Source organism: Cygnus olor, chromosome 16, assembly GCF_009769625.2.
Source record: "Cygnus olor isolate bCygOlo1 chromosome 16, bCygOlo1.pri.v2, whole genome shotgun sequence".
Lineage (NCBI taxonomy): Eukaryota > Metazoa > Chordata > Aves > Anseriformes > Anatidae > Cygnus > Cygnus olor.
Genome location: NC_049184.1, coordinates 7,124,709 through 7,141,490, shown reverse-complemented (window position 1 = coordinate 7,141,490; position 16,782 = coordinate 7,124,709). Strand labels below are relative to the sequence as shown.

Genomic DNA, 16,782 nt, shown 5'->3' with positions numbered 1-16,782 from the left:
AAGACCAAAGTAAACTGCATGACTTAATAGAATAAGGACATATCTTCATTTCAGATACCAGTCCACTTTGGGCTAAATCTGGCAGGGGGAATCCACATACACAGGATGCATGCAACACAAATTACACAGACAGTAGCAGCCTCTTTCTCACACCAGAAATAGGCTTCAAGAACAGAAGTCCCTGATAGTCTGCAAATAACATGAGGAGGTCAGTAACTTCAAGCCACGTTTTCCCCAGAACAAGTATTGTATTCTAAGTACCTGTCTACTGCTACCACTACACTCTGTGAACTGGTCTCTCCCACTGACTCTTGAATGCTTGCCATATGCCGTTTATCAGCTCCACTTCCAACAAGGTTACCTGCAATAACAGCCAATAGAAATCAGTACTTAGCATTATGAAATCATGACCTTATAGTAACCTTAACTTTATACAAGTAAACAAAGATAAGCAACTACTGCATCCAATTACCTTGCGAATTTATATGGAGTACACAGTGCCTTTGCCTGATCTGCATCAGATTATGACAAAATTCAAAAGCAGTAAGAGGCACTTTTTTTTTTATGAGGGCATTGTGTCTTGGCCATCATGTTAATTAAGATGCAATGCTGTTAATAAGATTGGAACTGATAAAACAGCAAGACCAAAATGCAGAGATAAGGAATTTCTTTGGAGAAAACAATTATCAGTCATTGTAATGTTCCTAAAGATAAACAATTTATGTTTTTACTTCTAAACAGAGCATAAAAAGGAAGAACAGATAACACTGGTATGAAAACAATGACTTTGTATGGCAAAACAGCTTTGACAACATCACATTCCAACAACTAAATCTTGAGTTTTGTTAAATAGCTTAACACAATTGAAGTCATTAAAATAGGAATGTACTTGGTAATTATTAAAACATCTTTAAGTATAAATTGTTTTTTGTTTAAGTTCCATTAATCCTAATATAATTTCCACTGGAAGCAAGTAAAAACATTTTGGTATCTTATAACATTGAACCTTCTCAGCCATCATACTTCACGTATGCATCTTCATGAAGTCCATGATTAATCATCTTACCTAATCCCAGGCCCATAAACTCTTCCCCTCCAGACGCATAGCCTTTAATGCTTCCTTCCCTTTCACGCCCAGCGCCTGATAAATACCGAGTTTTCACTCCAGTTCCTATAAGTTGTGCTAGTTCCAGCTGGCTAATACATTTCAAGATCTGAAAACAAAGATATTTAAACACTGTTTCTGAATATCACACATTTATTCCTAACACTCTCCAGATTATCTAACCTCTAAAACAACTTGGACAACTATAACAGTTCTGATGTAACTGAAACAACATTGCTAATACAACTGGAAATAAAGTTGCATTGAATGATTCATTCCCTACCACCAGCTGCCATGAGTCATTCCCATACTAGAGGAACAAATAAACAGTACCCAGAAATCTAACTTGGATCTCTAACTATCAGAAGAGACCATTTTATTACTTCTACAGCACCAACTTTCAAAACTATAAACAGCTTCACCATTCCAGAGATGAAAAGATTGCATCATTGCAGCTGCCACTGTGCCATGATGTTCAGTGCACATAGTGAAAATGCCACAGCTGTGCCTTGCTATAGGCACAGAAGGGACCTTCTCTTCTTTCCTTACACCCCCACTGAAACATCCCTTTTACTGGCACAAGCATTTTTAGGGGTGTACTTTAAACCACGTCCAAGTGACTTGTCAGCTAGAGTCCCTTTTGGCTCCTATCACTATGCAGCCAAAGGCTAGTGCCAGAGAAATTAACGCAGCAGGAATGACCCTTTCAGCAGCATCACAGATTTGTATCTGATTGAAGAGTTTCTGGAAAACATGCTTTATGAAAATATATATGATCCTGATAGATTATCCTTGTCTGTCCCTCACTAAATTATTCTAGCCACGATTCTTCACTCAGTTGTGGTGTAGAAGTTCCCAACCACTCCACGGAGAAGTCTAGAGCTGTGAGCTGGAGTGTTTTTGTTTATATGGACAAGAAGGTAATAGTTTCTGTGCAGGATTCCCTGAAGTCAAACGCAGTTTCAGTATGGTTTTAATTCCATATCAAATGTACCTATAAACATTACAATACTGGTCACACTGTGTAGAGAGCCTACCAAAAAAAAATTAGTGTCCTCCCCTCTCCCACTTTTTTTTTTTAAATAAACAAAATAATGCACTTGCATTGATATTTCAAGCAGAGTTCTGATACATCCTGGGAGGTAGATGCAGTTACTAAAGACTGAAAGTAGTGAGCAAATCAAAACAGCAAAATCCTGCAAGTTTTCGAAGGACAATGCAGTTGCACTACTTAAGCTATTCAAATTTTTACCTCATGCCAAGAGTTCCCGAGATAGTTGCCATCTGTGTGAGCGACTGTAATAAGTGTCTTAATGGTATCTATGTTCTTCTGTTTCATTTCTGTAATACTGGAACTGGCGGTCAACAAGGAAAACCGAGCAAGGGCCTGTACATAAGCATCTCGTTCAAGCTATGAGACAGAGAAACAAGTCACTGTAATCAAGTCTCTGAAGAGCTACAGAAGGATACTTCTCCAGCATGCCTACGCAATTTTCTTCTACGTAGTCAGTGACCATATTAGAACACTTTTCAGCAGAATGAAAGCAGTAAGCAAGCTGGCAAATGCTCTTAACAGGACTTGGCAATAAAAGGCAAGCAGAATTTGAGAAAAGCTTTAACATTTAAAGATCTTCAACTAAAAAGAGATGGTACTGTTTTATTTGACCATTTCAACAACATATGTAAGCTTTGTTTTCTCTGTGCAAGTTATTTGCAATTCCTCATTCCGTTCCTCCATCTCCCTCCCAGAATCTATACTGCCTACATTAGCAATCCCCATGCTCAGTATCACACAAACCTGCATTCCGAAGATACAGGCTATTCGAATTGCACATCGTATTCCTTCCAAACAAAGGGATGCAACTTCTGTGTCATCACAGTTCTGCAAACCAACACTGTAAGCTGCCAACAATGGTGTCCATACAAGCTAAAGAAAGGAAGAAACAAAGTTCAGGAATTTGCTAAGATTTTAGCCCAAAAGACTGCACAACATGGACCAAATATATCCAAAATAAAACCCATGTGTTACATTCTCTCAAAGTCATTTCCCCACTTTTTTTCAATGCTTGAAACTCTTAGCAATGAAAATACTTGGTTAATTTCACACACTCACTTTGAACATGGGCCTGACATGGTCCAGATGAGTGGCACTAGTAAAAGGAGCCTTTGCATGGCTTACTGCCTCCATGAGAGCTTTAGCAGTTTTAGCCATTTGTTCCATCTCCAAGTTGTACAACAGCCTCCGCTGCTTCTCATTAGCTACACCTAAGGGAAACACCACACAGATGCATTGGTTTGTTTTCATAACAGCACAATCCACATCTTCTTATTGAGTATCACAAAAGTTATATGAAGGTGTTCCAAACAGAATCCAAATGTGTCTTCCACGAGTGTTAGAATTCAGGAAGCTGTCATAGGTCACAAGCAAGGTGCTCTAGTACTAAAATCCACACCCCAGCTTAAGATTTTATTCTACACAATGCAATTAATTCAGCAATTTATTATATGCCATGTGTTGTAACCTAATCATTGGAAATCAGAGAGGCATACTCTATTAACTCAAATCACTCCGCTTACAAAAATGGACGGAAAATGCTTCATTGCTTAGGCTGACATGCTCAGTACAAAACTGGCTATCACCGATTTGAAGAACAAATTACTAACTGTGTTTCTTTACCCTTACACTAAAGATTGCAACTTCACTTTTTAAGAAGATAAATTCTGTTCCTGTTCTGATCTAGGAAACTTGCAAATGGCACAAAAACACCAGAAAAGCGCTATGCTGAAGATTCAGAATTCGCTAAATAGAATTAAATGCATAGCCACTAGCCTGAGGAAGCACAGAGTACAACCAGAGATAATGGTTTCTACAAATACGCTACATGCATAAGTCTCTTTCAAACATTATCATAATGTGACATAATGAGACTGTGACATTTATCAGCCTTTGAACTATGCCATGCTACTGATAAGGAAACAAAAGCATACCTGCTGTCTAACATCTTGCTAATTAGCAAAGCAAGCGCTACCACCTTCAGTTATTTTACCACTTCCCTCACACTTCCATTAAAAAAACATCACAGTTTCTAGTGCCTCTCTGCAATGGTGCTGGATGCACTCACACAGTTATGTTTCCATCATAGAAGTAGCTGCATTAATCAATAACTGAGACAGTTTAATTCCAGATATAGATATTAGCATTCTAAATTTAATTTATTTATTGCACAAAGTTTTTTCAAAAGGGATCTGAACTGCACTATGCCATCCTGAAAGTTAATGCAATAGTTCAGAATACTGTGGTCATTCCAGTTTCTAGTTCCTTCTTACTTGGTTTACTACTCTTGGTTGTAATTGCGTATTCTTTTGTCTCTTTCATAGCAATTTTCTTTCCTTCTATTTCTTCATAGATCGTGGATAAATACTCTACTGGAAGGTCTTTACTGTCATTGATTCCTCGATTCATTTTAATGTATTGTTCCTTTGTCATTTTATTCTTTACCTGTAAAAAAAGAATCAAGGTATCAGACTTTGCATGCCAAGTTCCAAGGAAATCTGAACTTTTACAAGTCTGTTTTTGTTTGTTTTTGATTTCTACCTGTGGACTGTGCAAGTCTGTAGTCAGCATTATAATAGAGTATGCCAAAACATAAGCAGTGTCAGCACTAGCAAAAAGTGTTTGCCTATGAGAGGAAAGATGGAAAAACAAAACAGGTTATTAAGAGGCTTAATTCATCTATCCATTAGCTCTATTTCAACACGCAAGAAAAACACCCAGAAGCAACATGTATTTAAATAGATCATAGACTCAAGTTAGTCTTCAGAAACGCATGAAGCCCCAAATATTTTTTCGTTTTTATTTGTACCTTAAAACCTAAAAGCAACATCTTTGCAAAGCTGGATACAAATGATGACTAGGAGATTTTCAAAGGCACTCCCAAAAGATTGTATTTTATCCTTCTTTGGGTCACCATACAAAAGCTGAGGAACAGCCTATTTTTCACTCCCAGGGATTCATCAAGAATTATACAAAACCAGACCCAGTGATACACCAACAGGACTACAGAATGGGAATCAATTAAGCCTGAACACCTAGCGAAACATCAGTGCTAGTTTGTTTATTGCATTAGAAACAAAAACACTGTCTCCTTGATGTCAACTAACATACATGCATCTTTGTTCAGCATGTAATTGCAAGCAAAAACATATGTAATATCTTATCAGTTATTTAAGCCATGTATTTTTAGTTTTAGCAGTTACTATTGCTCATTGCTGTTGTTTACTCTTGACTAACCCATATTTATCAAAAACCAGAATAGTTAACACACAGACAATTTAACATACTTAGGGCTTCCCTCTTCCAGTAATTCCTTCTAGCAAGTGTTGGGAAAATAATGAAATGCTGCCATCCATATGCTTTCTATACGTTTTACCTAGCTGATGAAGATGTCCTGCAGCAATATAAGTAACAAGAACTGCTCTCCCACACAGACCTGTAGAAATACCTGACCCAGTAAGAGTGGGAGTTATACCTTATGGCTAAGGGCCATGAACAAAACAGCCATTTTTCAGGTACTTATCCAATACAAAGGTTTTGATTTACCGTTGGTTGCATTCAATATATCTAGCAGCAAACTTCTCCATTAATCTATCAATCTTCTGGGCTTCACCTGGCAGCCGGAAGCCTTCCAAAAATATACGTAGAGCAGAGACAAAGTCCTTCCCACAGAAATCAAGCTGGTCTACATAGGCATACATCACTTCCTTGTTAAACTTGTTGCTTTCCCCAAGAAATTCCCCTACTTGAGTCTAAAAAACACAAGAGACAGTTATTACTGTGTAATCCAACTGCCAGCTTCGCAATAAAGTTCAGAGTACAAGAGTTGCACACCAGTGAGTTTTGTAAGACTTCACTAAGCAGGCAGAGCAACCGTTACAAGGATGCCAAACAAGGATGCCAAGAAACCAGTCTCAGTAGAAAATGGATTTAGCTTGCATATTCTTGCTTCCCTCATTCCCCATGGTGAATTCTGCATTACTGGAGGGCCAAGGAAAGGTGAATTGCACCCAATTTCACATGCAGTGGAGAATGTTTTGCTACTGCGGCACATGATATTCCTTTGCTGGCAAGATATTGCTAATGTAGATATATATAAAGCCATGTGTTCCTGTTTATGGGGACCCCTTCAGCACTTTATTGTAAACACAATTACTTTACTAAAAAGCCTGGGACAGCAAGTAAAGAGAAAGCAGCATTGGAATTAAGTATATTCATTAGAGCCCTTAGTTTCTAGCTATCTTTTAATTAAATATGAACTCTGAGTGCATACACAAATATCAGACGATGACAGGGGCAAGAGTATTCCTGTTAAAACATTATGAATTATCTTATGTTGCCCATAGTCTTACAGAACAGAGACGTTCTTCTTGGTGCAGAAACTGTGCAATGTCCTCTGCTGTAGTACCAAGCATTCCCTGCTCCTGCAGATATTGTATTCCTCTCTTTGGTTTTTTGTTAAACCTATTCACAAAAACAGGGAAAAAGGTGATACATACAATTGAAAACATCCCCGCCAATAATGTTTTAGTTTTAAAGAGCTGTTCTAAACCAAACACTAACTTGCAGTTTTGTCTTTTTCAAAGTTACGAAAAGGACAAAGAACAACACATGAGCTGTATCACACAATAGGCTATATCTCATAAGGTATATTCAGTTGCTAATAAGGTTGTAAGTTACTGCTACCATTAAAAACTGACCCATTTGAAATACCTGAAATTGGAGAATTTCCATGAAACATTAAAAATGTCGCTCTTCATAACATTTATAGGCAAAGATCTCCAAATAAATGAAACAGAAATAAACCATTGCTGGAAAAATCATTTAATTACAACTGTTTCAATAATAGACAACAAATGGTTTAAGAGCTAGAAGACAACATTAAGCCTGTCTGCTCAGATCAGTTTCTATCTAGCTGTATATATATACACACTTTCCTCTCTTGTGTGGCTGAACCAGCACAAAGGAAAGCTATGAAACCACACCCCACTCCACCCAAGATTTCACTGGATTCCTTTTTAACCATGACAGCCTCCAGTGTTAGCTTTTGACAGCAGTAGGCAAGAGCCTTCCAGATTAAAATCAACTTGTTTGTGTCCCTGCACGTGTGACTGTCTAAGACCAGAAGAAACAATATGGTTGTATGTATCATTTCTTTACTAGCAAGTTTTTATTTTCTTGTCATACTGAACTTACAGCTCTATCCCATGTTCAATTATTTCCTTTTGTTGTTTGATGACTTCAAATTGCTCAGGGTCATCTGGGACAGAGGTCTGGGTACCAACACTTCCAACTCCTGATGACACCGTGGAGTCCAAGGAACTGACACTACTCCGTCTCCCTCCACTCTCAAGGCATTTCCCTTCAGCCATTTCCTGTTCAGATGGTTTGTATGAACCTATTTATAAACACGGAGAGACTTAAGTCATCCTGTTCAGCAAAAAAAGCATTCAGTCAGAAAAACTTCTACTAGATGTTTATGAGCCAAAATTCTTATTTGAGTAGGTTTACTTTTTGACAGTCTACACTACATGAATAAGCTATATGGATGCAATTCTAAAACAGTTCAGCAAAAAGAAAAAGAGCATCAGCACCTATGCAGAAAACTTGCACTTTAACCTCGCAACTGTAAGATTTGTCACATTTCTTGCTCTACATAAATCAGCTTTTCTAGTGTTGACAATGGCCTGGCTAATAGTCTTAAAACAGAATCTGGTTATTTGAACCAGACATTCAAAGAATCAGTTACTGCAACATCACTAATAACCATCTGTGAAAATATTTTACTTGTATAAACAATTTGCCATGCAAAAACATAGCATCTACACTGCTGAGTAACTTCCAAACCATAAGGAAACACAGGGACAAACTTACTTAAATAAACCATCTTACCCAAGCTAGCCTGATGATTGGGGTTCACATAAAGGTCTTTGCTCCATTCTACCATACACTTTAAAATAGAAACCAAACATTCAAGTCCTTTTTTCCTCAGGCTTAGTTCCTAAAAATATCCAACAACAACAAAAAAACAAAAAGCAATACACATATATATTATAGTTTTAGGATGCATTACATCACACCATTCACATCTTAATAAGTTTATCAGTTAGGGGAAGACCTACTGATTACAGAAAGTACATTTCTGTCCCTTGACTATTTAGGCTGGATACATCCAGGTCAAAAGCAACCATAACCAGACTAACGCCACATTCCTGCTGCTTCTGCAGATGGTCTACTGCCAACTAGTAAGTACAACCAGAGGATGATATACACCAATTCTATACACAGCTCTGTTGTTGTATGAATCATTAAGAACATACAGCAAGTATATAGCATCAGATCTCTCCACAAACAAGACAAGTGTCTCACTACCTCAGCTGTTCAGTGAACAGTCTTATTCAAACACTGAAGCACAAGTCTCTTGGTATTGCTTCCACTTTCTGGTTAAATGAAAAATGAGAAAAAAAAAATCCAGCAAGTACTGATGCAATTCTAATCAAAGGAATGAGGTGCACTCAAGATGAAGGTACTGCTGAGGCATAAATCTCAGGAGAAAAGTCATTGGGTAAAACAGAAGGTGGCTCATTTGATTCTCTCTCCCTTGGCAGGCCAACAAAAGAGCCCAGAACAAGTTCAGTATCACAATGAAAACACACACAGTAAATCCAAGTAAATCCATCATATTGCTTCATCATCCAGTTGTAACTTATCTAACGCAGCTAACTAATAAGTAACATCAGTAGATTATGAACCATGCAAACCACTGGAAGTATCAATAATGTAGAGATATCATCATTTACGGAAAACAAAATCTGTACCTTGTCTTCAGAAGTGTTATTCTTACCTGCAAAGGTGTCATTCCCAATTCGTGCCCACTTCGTCCCTGTGCGATTTTGGACAAATCATTTACAAGGCGTTCAAATATATTAGCAGCGTTTAAATCACAGTCATAGTTAACATAAATATCCACTACACACTGGGCATCTAGAAAATAAATGAAAGTGCAAGAACTAGAGTTCAGCGTAACAGCGTTTTTAAAAGGAAACAGTTTGAGCAGGCAGTGAAGGTTAACACAGACATTTAACCCAAGCACTATGGGATCAAATTAATTTTTTCACAAAATTTCTTAAACATTATATGTAGCATTTGTCTTCAAAATAATTTTCCTCTGCTGCCAGAGGAAGTATCTGCTTTTCACAATAGAAATACCTGCACAAATTCTAGTTAAAGTCTGAATCACCATCCATTTGTGTTCAAACGAGCTTGAGGAAGTCTCTAGAATATTCAAGAAGATCTCTTTGAAGAACACCTGCAAAATAAATGCAGTAAAGGACTTGATCTGAAACTTGTTGGAACTACATCAAATGTGCAAATTCATTTCTACTCAGTAATTTCTCTTGAAAAGCGTCCTCTTGCATACTAGAATTCAAATGTAGCAGTAATTTATCAGTTTACTAAGCCAACAAAACCAAAACATTAACTTCTAATTTCCCATTGGATTTTTATCATGGCAGTATCCTTATTTAAGAACTAGAGCATCATTAAACTGATAAAAGTTTCTCACCTCGATCTGCATTTTTAAATGAGTCTTAAAATTTGAGAGAAGCGTGAGAAAGATGGCAAGAGAGAGCTCAAATACATCAGGAACAGATGAGACTCCATTCTTAGATAATGCTACACAAAGGTATTGCTTTATTGCATTGATGAACATTTCATGTGTCCTGAAAACTGGACCAGCATTCTGCAGTACTGAGAGAAGAAGCTGAAGAGACACTATCTTAGAACGCAATTCATGGGATCTAGAAAAAATTCAACATTAAAGAGTTATTGTATCTCTGAATAAATACTTGTGTACTTCTTCCACATCAAGAAAAAACAACTGCTATTTCAAGCCATTTCAAAAGGGGAAAAAAAAATCAGCCTGCAAGTGATGTTGGACAACAGCTACGATCTTCATTTAGAAATTTTCCAGGAATATTAACAACTTGGACTAGGATAGTAGATACTTGCAATTCAATACTACTGAAAAGGATCCCTGCCCTAACACCACTGCCCTCAAAAAAATGAAACCCTTCACAAACACTACAGTTAAGGCCACTTCAACTGATATGGTTAATAAACTTATAACACACACACAAAAAATAATCCCTCAAGTATTACATTTCTAGTAACATGAAGGAAGATTCAATCTTAGATTCATCAAGCTAACTGAAACAAGGGCCTGACAGGTGAATTCTGAATACCTGCTTTAGTATACAGCAACTACTTCACTGCACTCCCTCTGTCTCCAAAAGCTATCTAGAGAGGAGAATGCAATGAATACAATCTCATTACTTGGGATCTGGTGGTCCATCACCAAGTGGTTTCATGGAGAGCTTGCACAGTGACCTGAAGACGAGGAAGGCATCCTTTTGTAGAACATGGGAAAATTTGGCAGCAGCTTGATGTCCAGATACATCTGTTTCCTAAAGAGCAAGAAATAAAACATTAGATCCTCAATGAAACAAATGAACAAAGCAATTGGGAAGATTCTACAGCTCTTCTGAGAAATTGCTACTGATTTAAAAAAAAAAAAACACTTGTGAAGGCATAAATGAAACCCTAAATGGAATACAAGGGATCTGGATCTTTTTTTTTTTTCTTTAAACACATGTTGACTGCCTTTCCCTCTTCCCTCCAATATTAAAATACAATTAATAATAAATTTTAGAACAGTTATTTTCAACATCTACCTAAGCTGGAGTTGCTGCTTCCCTTTTAAACCAAAGAAGGACACACACATTAAAGCTTCTGTTCCTTCCCTCCCCCAAATCCCACTGTATTAGTTGGTGTTAAAAAAAAAAATATTTCTCATTTCTATCCATACACAGGCATCCGGTGAAGTTATTTACCAGGTTATCAGTGGAGGAAACAGACTGTCCATCATCTGGAATCCCATTTGTTTGTACATTTTCATTACTAGAGACAGAAAGAGCAGTATCTGCAGTTTCTACCGCAGGTAGAGCCTTAACCATTTCTGTTACCTGTTTCTCTTCAGCCGCTAAAGGAGAAAAAGAAAAATACAATTGAAATCACCCACTGAGCTTGTCCCATAACATTTGTGAAGCTCTACAACTGACTGAGACAGAAGCAGCACCAATAAACTAGAAGAATTTTTCAGTTATGAGCAAAAGACGAATCCTGTAAGACAATGAAAGACTGTTCTTACTGCTTTAGTAGGTGCTCTTTACAAGATACTTAGTAGTAATAAAGTATGCTTTTATGAGAGGAATAAAACATTTTGCAATATGCATGCATCTATTTTACTTCAGAAGATTTCACTACCTTTCACAGCTGACTCGACTACATCTTCCAAGATGCCTTTAACCATTTCCTTTCCTCCATCAGTTGTTTCGTCTGACAAAACAGAGATAATTTTTGAATTTTGTACTTTTGTTTACGAAGAAGACAAAGAAGAAAGGGGACAGAGGCAGAAGGGTTAAAAGTCATAGATTTTCTTCACTACCTCTCATTTAAAACCATTTCCAAGAGGCCCCATAAAAATACTCACTTATTTTATTTCCTTAATTTAAATCAAAGCACTGATATTTTTAATGCAGTAGTTTTGTAATTTGTATTTATCAATTCTCAGGAATTTTTTGTTCTTTCATATACTTTCCTAAATTGGATACAGTATAAGGATATGATAACGTCTTTATAATATACATTATTTTTTACCATGACACTTCAATTATCTCAAAGTAATTCTGTCACCTTAGGCGTACCACGATTATCCTCTCTCCTTTCCTTCGCTTTTATCTAACTAATCAAGTCAAATTCCCGTATAATTCTATATACATAAACTATATATAGTTTTACTAGAATTCTAGGGCAAACATAGACCTTTTCTTCAATGATTATAATGTTGTAAACAATATGTAATAATGGCCTGTATACTCTCAATAGCTACCAAGAAGATGCAAATATGATTTCAGCCAATAACCCCAATCATTTCTCCCAAAAATAACGTAAGAGAACAATTTCCAATAGAAACGTAAACAAAAGCAGTACTTGTTCACCTGATGCTGAAGGAATCAGATCCTGCCCTGACTTCAAGTTTCCATATTCTGTTCTCTCAGGCTCACCATTAGTTAATTCTACACTTAGAGGAGCAGCACATTTGCCTTCCTGATGGTTGTGCTTTAACTGACCAATCTTTGGAGACCTGGTCACCACTTGAGTTGCAGGAGACTGGGATTTTTGCTGATTTGTTTTTTCTATTTCTCTGGATTCTTGTACCTTGAGAAAGCATTACGATAAAGTTAATGTAAGGCAGAAAACATGATAAGGAAAAATAAATGCCTATGGTAACCAATGTTCCTGTGAGAATTCATGTGCTAATGAGGAAAAAAAACCAACAGTGAAGATACCATCACTCAGCCGCTTCAGTCAGAAACTCTTGCTTTAGCTTAGCCACTCTGGTATCTAGTTCATTTTAAAAGCAATTCATCATTTGTTTGTACAAAGCTGTTCAGCAAAAACTACAATGTGAAACCTTGTTATCAGCAATAAGTTTCATGTGTTATTTTTAACCAATTGGTCAAATTCCATAACTTCGATATGCTTCACTGCAGGATTTAACAGTTGTTTTAAATTTCAAATCAATAGATATCTAACTACAATGACAGACCTATACAAAAAAAAAATTCTATTCCTTTGTCAAGCTTAGATGTTTGATAGAAGCAAAAGTAATAGGTACATACAGATTGATTTTCCATCCGTGTAAAAATGACATTTAGCATCTGTGTAAGTGTAGCTTTGGCGGTCGTCTGATTAATAAGATTTTTACTGGCCAGATAGATGTTGTAACAGGTTCTAACTGTTTGAAGAACTGTTCCTTCGTGAATTTCTATATACGGAGATGTTACTGCAGTGAGGAGAGCCTGAAAAATTCCATAAAACAACAGAACTGAGGCAATATACTTAATGTAGGTCTTCCATAAAAATCTGTGGTTTTGTTACGAAACACATAGATCTTTTTATAAGACTTCTTTATAAAGAAATACAAGTTTTCTGAAACCACATTTCAAGTAAAAGAAAATTTAACAGAACTTAGATATAACTTTATTCTCTCCTGACCTGTTAAAGTGTTTTTGTCAGAATTAGTTTTCCAGTGAGAGAGAAATTCCTCCTCTATACTAAACAGTTACTATTATGGTTTATAGCTTCATTTCTGTAAAAGGGACAGTTGGCCTAAAATGTTATCACATTAGATTATTGAGAAGTTCACCAATTTCTAATCTCAGCTACATTAGCTCACATAGATATCAGAATCAGATCACACACTACTAGTGCTCCTATGACTTGTTGAGAAGATGAGCTGCAGCTCTGGAAAAATGGACAAGAGAGCAGACAGACTAGAGCAACAGTCCATGATACTGCATTACATTTGCAGTGCCTTCAATTGGAAGTTCCGCAGCGTGATAGTATAAGGGTGATAGGAATTCAGTGGCCTAATGAACGTGGGCATTACTAACCTAGAAGATGAACACCAAGCTGTCCTATTTCTACCAGATAAAGTTTCCAGTCCAGGGGTCATTCCAGGAAGTAGGACCAAAGTTTATACACTATTCCATTATATTCTGCTTCACCAAAAGAAAATTTATTTCACATATCAATTCTGACCCTGTGATAGCCTCCCTAAATTCAGCAACATAGGACCCAGTTTCTCCATTTCTTATGACATTAGCTAAGCAGCATTTCACTTTTAATTTTTTTCAGTTACAAAATCCGAGACAAAAATAGCAAATCAAAATCATGCCAAAATGTGCCAAATAAAATACCTTAATTATCTGCAGTTGTACCCCTTCATCTGTTTGAGGACCCTGAAAGCAATTGCAAATTGTATCAACTATTCGGTCAATCAGTCGTTTTCCAGGAGCTCCGCTATCTGGGGCATTGCCAGTGATATGTCCATATGCAATGAGTTTCTAGGTAAAAAGAACACAAACTAGTTCTACGACTCAGACAATCACATACTATTTAGTAAAATACAGGTAAGTACAGCATAAGAAGGGCGACAGGGGGGTAAGCAGCATACCTCACTTAACCAACTTTAACATAAAAATTATCACCTTCAGTAGTCTGGGTCCTAAATACTTGTCTTGTTCATACAGGTGGACAAAACAGGACTTAATAAGCAATACACACTCCTCTGCCACTCAGAATATTTCTTTCTACCACAACCAGACAAAACCTTTTTTTGTCAGTCTTTGTACCTATTCACAATAGAAAAGTTATGCCCAAGAAGTTAGCTAAGGTCAAGTCGCCTTTTTTTTTTTTTTTTTAAAGTATCTAAGGAGGAACAAGGTAGAACAGTCCCAAAGTCCGACCTCCCATCACATCAGCATTACAAGGGACACGATGGGAAACAGACCTTTCAAAGCAACGCAGATGAAGTATCTTTACAGAATAACGTGAGCATCCATGAGCTTCAATGAATGTTTGTTTCACTACAGAACAACACGTGCATTTCCTGCTTTCACAAGATTCACTTTGAGCCAAGTGTGATGATAACCTGTTTTGCGTGGTTTATGCATCCAAACACCCACAGCAGATATCTGCATAGCTGCATGTTCTCAGGATAATATTCCTTCTGTGCTCAAAGAATGCCAACAGCATGCAAGGTTTTTGTAACTGCATGTTACTCCATTTCACTCTGTCCGAATTGAAGCTTACCTGTAAACAATCCAGGGAAGTACTGACAATGCGCGGTGACTTTGACTGGCAGGCCAACTCAAATGGAAGGAAGTACTTATCTGCTTCAATGAAGTTTGCTTTTGGTGGAGCAACAGTGCCTTCTCTAGGTCAGAGGAGAAGAGCTGTTAGTTTTTCTAAATACATATATCACAGCAAGCTATCCATCCTCTCTTTTCTGATTAAAGCTGAATAGTATACAGAACCATAAAAGCGTAACGTATTCTCTTATGCATGCTTTCTTTAGGAAGTTCAATTTTCTTTAAAATCACATTAAAACAGCTTTACATTTTCATATATTGCATCTGACCTCTTCCATTTATCCTTCAGCTTACCTCTTACCCCACTACACTCCAGTACTGTCCCACTACCTGTAATACTGGAGAATAATTTAATGATAAAATTTCCAAAGTTACTCTGAATTACTTAAACAGAACCTGTATGAAAAACAGTAAGAAAAAAAATAAACATTCTGGGGGCTCATTTCCTAGCACTGTGCCATGATTTTTAAAAGTGTTGTTCTAAAACATTTTTTAAAAAGTTTAAGGAACTTAATTACGTAAATCTAATTTAAAAATTTATTTAAATATAAGTAATACTGAAATTGGTACTCTTGATGTATGTAATTAGGATCATATACCACCAAACACAGCAAATCATTAGGAACAGTAGGTATTCTATCAGACTGTATTAAGCACAGTAACAGGAAGTGAAAAATTAGCACCTTTTAGAAGTTTTGCAATTATTTCATAGTGAAATTCAGAAGGCAGTTATGGCTTGAGCACCCAGAGCCACAGACATTGTGTAATTGGGACACATGGGCCAGATCATGTTTATGGCAGAAAGGTAAGTAGCTGGATATTCACAAGTACATTGCAGTAACTTGTATGTACTCTTACATTTCCACTACCAAATTATTCAACTTGATGCTTTCCTGCAAATTACAGCAATTAATAATTTACCTTTGCTTTTCCAGCTCTGTTTTTATTTCATCTGGAAGAAAGAAAAATTCAGACGTTAACACCTAAGATGTTATTGATAACATCACCACAAATATGGAAAGCGTAATAAAGCAAAGCTGTTTCAAACCATTACACTTCATTATTAGCTACTCCTTTCCTGTAACTTCTTCAGCATCCCAAGCCAGAGACCATAGACAATTGCAAAATTTATGGGAAGGCATAGCTCTCAACTTCTACAGGAAAAAGCTATCTTTTTTTCCTAAATATTCTTAATAAAAAGGTATATTTAGAAAAAAAACTAGCAACCCAAGTATAATTTTTCTTTTAGGGTAAGCCTACATCACAGAGAGCTCAGGTTTGAGGAAGTCTTTAAGCTGCTGCAGGAACCATTAGTTCAACGCATCAGAGCTTCCTGTTAACTACAATGCTGGTTAGTTCGCTTCTGACAAACCTTACAATATGACATCAGCTGAATAAACAAACTCTTACTCAGAGATAAGGAATATTAAATGGATGCTGGCACCTTGCCAGCAGCTTTTTTTTTTTCTCTCTCCTCCTCCTCCTTTTTGAAATTACAGTTTTGGGGAGCTTTTTGTAAGAGTAAATACGGGAAAAATGCATCCCTCATTTTTATTACAAACACCAGCAAATCCTTAAGATCCCAGCATGTGTTTTTTTTGAAGATTTCTAATGCATCACCATGATGCACAATACAGACTGCACTACATCAGACACAAACTGAACACTGACACAGAGCAAATACAGCACATGCCGTAAGGGTGCACAGCTACACACATTTTTAATACCATCTGGAATCCTGTCCCTCCCATCCAACCTCATGCCCCTGCAAGTTACCATACCTATGAAACTTGTTTAAACTGCAAAGTTATTGGAAACTGATCGATCACTCAGTGCTGGCTCTTCAG

At 36.9% G+C, this 16,782-nt stretch overlaps 1 protein-coding gene across 2 annotated transcripts in view; it reads right to left on the bottom strand.

Annotated features, from left to right (window-relative positions):
- The window catches only part of ARFGEF2 (ADP ribosylation factor guanine nucleotide exchange factor 2), a 61,536-nt gene that overhangs the window by 13,231 nt on the left and 31,523 nt on the right, over positions 1–16,782 (bottom strand). For both annotated transcript variants that reach the window (XM_040575784.1, XM_040575783.1), the window contains exons 2-23: positions 15,857–15,887; positions 14,877–15,000; positions 13,982–14,128; positions 12,902–13,081; positions 12,218–12,437; positions 11,484–11,555; positions 11,051–11,199; positions 10,494–10,624; positions 9,724–9,958; positions 9,369–9,468; positions 9,004–9,143; positions 8,052–8,160; positions 7,356–7,557; positions 6,512–6,623; positions 5,706–5,911; positions 4,701–4,785; positions 4,433–4,604; positions 3,219–3,370; positions 2,904–3,032; positions 2,358–2,516; positions 1,067–1,214; positions 262–361 (exon numbers count right to left, since the gene is read on the bottom strand). In XM_040575784.1, the coding sequence (XP_040431718.1) occupies positions 262–361; positions 1,067–1,214; positions 2,358–2,516; positions 2,904–3,032; positions 3,219–3,370; positions 4,433–4,604; positions 4,701–4,785; positions 5,706–5,911; positions 6,512–6,623; positions 7,356–7,557; positions 8,052–8,160; positions 9,004–9,143; positions 9,369–9,468; positions 9,724–9,958; positions 10,494–10,624; positions 11,051–11,199; positions 11,484–11,555; positions 12,218–12,437; positions 12,902–13,081; positions 13,982–14,128; positions 14,877–15,000; positions 15,857–15,887 (3,103 nt within the window). The remainder of the gene's footprint in view (positions 1–261; positions 362–1,066; positions 1,215–2,357; positions 2,517–2,903; positions 3,033–3,218; positions 3,371–4,432; positions 4,605–4,700; positions 4,786–5,705; positions 5,912–6,511; positions 6,624–7,355; positions 7,558–8,051; positions 8,161–9,003; positions 9,144–9,368; positions 9,469–9,723; positions 9,959–10,493; positions 10,625–11,050; positions 11,200–11,483; positions 11,556–12,217; positions 12,438–12,901; positions 13,082–13,981; positions 14,129–14,876; positions 15,001–15,856; positions 15,888–16,782) is intronic.